The sequence below is a fragment of the Vespa crabro genome, chromosome 14 (assembly GCF_910589235.1).
Source record: "Vespa crabro chromosome 14, iyVesCrab1.2, whole genome shotgun sequence".
Lineage (NCBI taxonomy): Eukaryota > Metazoa > Arthropoda > Insecta > Hymenoptera > Vespidae > Vespa > Vespa crabro.
Genome location: NC_060968.1, coordinates 3,109,143 through 3,111,642, shown reverse-complemented (window position 1 = coordinate 3,111,642; position 2,500 = coordinate 3,109,143). Strand labels below are relative to the sequence as shown.

The following is a 2,500-nucleotide window of genomic DNA, read 5'->3' as shown; positions in this document are numbered from 1 at the left end:
TTTTTTTTTTTTTCTTTCTTTCTTTCTTGTTCTTTCTCGAGACGAAAAGAGACACGATATTCTTAGAATGGATCATTCTTTTCTTTCTGCAACTCATTTCTTTTACCAACATATATCTCTTTCTGTTTACGAGAAAGAACACTAAATCTACAAGACGAAATACGATTAAGTAACACCCAATGGTGCACTTACACTAATTGTACTCTCATTTGTCTTACGATATTTACGACGACAATTTTTTGTCGTTTACGATCTTTAGAAAATTATTCTAGAGTAACAAATAGAAAAAGCTTACATTTCTCGATGTACGTAAATACACACACACACACACACAGACGCACACGTATACACGCACTTACACGCAGATGCATATACATATACGTATATTTGTATTTTCGATTTATTCTAATTTAAAATTATTCTATAATTTCAATCGAATGTATTATTAATAATCCATTAATAATAATTATTAACACAACATTTATAATCGAAAGACCGAGTGGAAAATCGAGAGAAAATTTAGATAAAAAGTTGGAAGCAGTAACAGTTTCAACGTATCGTGCGATTAGGAAATCGAATGAAAAGCCACGGGGAAACATCGTTAATTAGTGAATTTCGATAATGAACGAATCGTTACAGTGTAGTCAGGAAATTGATAATCCCGTTGATTTAATACGATCCAATTAAGAGCGTGTTATCGTCGAGGACATATATCGACGAACTTTCTACATACACATTTTCACCTATTGGCATTGATTCTCTTGAATTTTTCACATGGTTTTTCCCATCCATACTCATTCCTATTTAAACACATAGAATACGACATATTACTAATATTCTTGTTAATCAAAACATTTCGAAAGTTAAAGCTGTTTAACTTTTCCTAGAGACGGGTATTTAATTTCGACGATGGATATAAACAAAATATGAACTAGAAGCTGTAACAAAGATATTGCGCTTATCAGAACGATGTATATATATGAGTTTGTATAGTTAATACCCTCTTATACGTAACCTACAACAATCGGCTTAGTGTGAATTAAAGTATTAACGTTAAAGTAGGCTGAAATTATTCATTGCCATTTTTCACCTTTATAGTGGCTTGACCTGAATCTGACCTGTCTTGGTTCGGTTCGACCTACCTCTCTGTCCAGCTTGACTCGGTGCATTATTTATTATCGAAAACCTTACTATATTTTATTCGATATTTTTTTATGTCTATACTACGTTTCACTTGCGCGCATATATATATATATATTAATCTTTTGACTTGAGTATAAATCACGTCGAATGAGGATCGAATTTTTAATAAGGACCAGAAATACCATTGGAAATCTAATTGGATTTAAAGATAAATTGTTATATGTATGTGTGCGTCTTAAAGCTTGATCAATACAGGAAATAGATCGATGCGTATGTACGTTTATAACCTTATATAATGATTCTAGAAGTAGTTTTATTTCCTTTTCCTAGGAGAGCTCAACAGACAGTTACTATTAACGTCGGACGTTAAGAATGACGCTAGATAAGTCGATTGACCTAGTTTCAAACTAACATCATGAAAAGTTATTAGCTATCTTTATAGAAAAGAATACTTTCTAAGATGATTATTATAATTATTGTATCACTTTTTCGATGATTAAATATTCATCAGATTATATTTTTATAATTTATATTATTTAAAGTAAATTATTTTTATATATACGTACGTATGTATATATATCGAGTATTAATGCCAAAGTCCTTTGCAACATTTATGGCGTATATTATGCGAGTATCTACGAGACTATGTTAGTACTGTGCGTAAGTATGAGACTCCTTATGATTATCGTTCTTATCGAGAATTTGTTCGAAGCTTTGTTTTGTTACGAGTTTGTATACAATGAGTGAACGTATTATAAGGCTTAGTTAGTACGAGCGTTAAATGTTTGTTTTCATATCGGATAGGAAGGACAAATGAGAAGATGAATGTATAACGATCGACAGAGGACAGTTCTCGATAAGACGTCTATCTGTTAAGACGTATAATTCGACAGGACGAATAGTTTCTCTCGATTTCTATCTTTTTCTATAACATTTTTTTCATAACTTTTTTTTTTAATTCCATTAATTCTTTCTTCATGAAACATTCGATATAATATATTTATAATTTGTTTTCTTTTTCTTTTTCTTTTTTTTTCTTTTTTTTTTTTTTTTTGTTAATCTACTTACACATACACGATATAATATCAAAAAAAAAAAAAAAAAAAAAAGAAATTATTTATCGTACGAAGAAATAATCTTCGTACGTTTTATCGTAGAAGATGTTTTCATGCGTTATTATTAATTTTGATAATGGAAGAAAGAAAAAAAAAAAAAAAAAAGAAGGAAAGAAAAGAAATGAAAGAAGAAACTTACGGTAATACTCCTTCGACATCGAAGAAATGGAAATGAAGATGCACACGCTCGTTTGGTTGGCCATTGAAGAAGTAGTGACATTCGGTATCACGTGGATATAATC

General features: G+C 30.2%; 1 protein-coding gene across 2 annotated transcripts in view; it reads right to left on the bottom strand.

The window, feature by feature from the left end:
- Nucleotides 1-2,500, bottom strand: part of LOC124429092 (suppressor of lurcher protein 1) — a 348,287-nt gene that overhangs the window by 8,599 nt on the left and 337,188 nt on the right. For both annotated transcript variants that reach the window (XM_046973920.1, XM_046973919.1), the window contains exon 12: nucleotides 2,398-2,500. This exon is cut by the window's right edge and continues 105 nt beyond it. In XM_046973920.1, coding sequence (XP_046829876.1) covers nucleotides 2,398-2,500 — 103 coding nt within the window. The remainder of the gene's footprint in view (nucleotides 1-2,397) is intronic.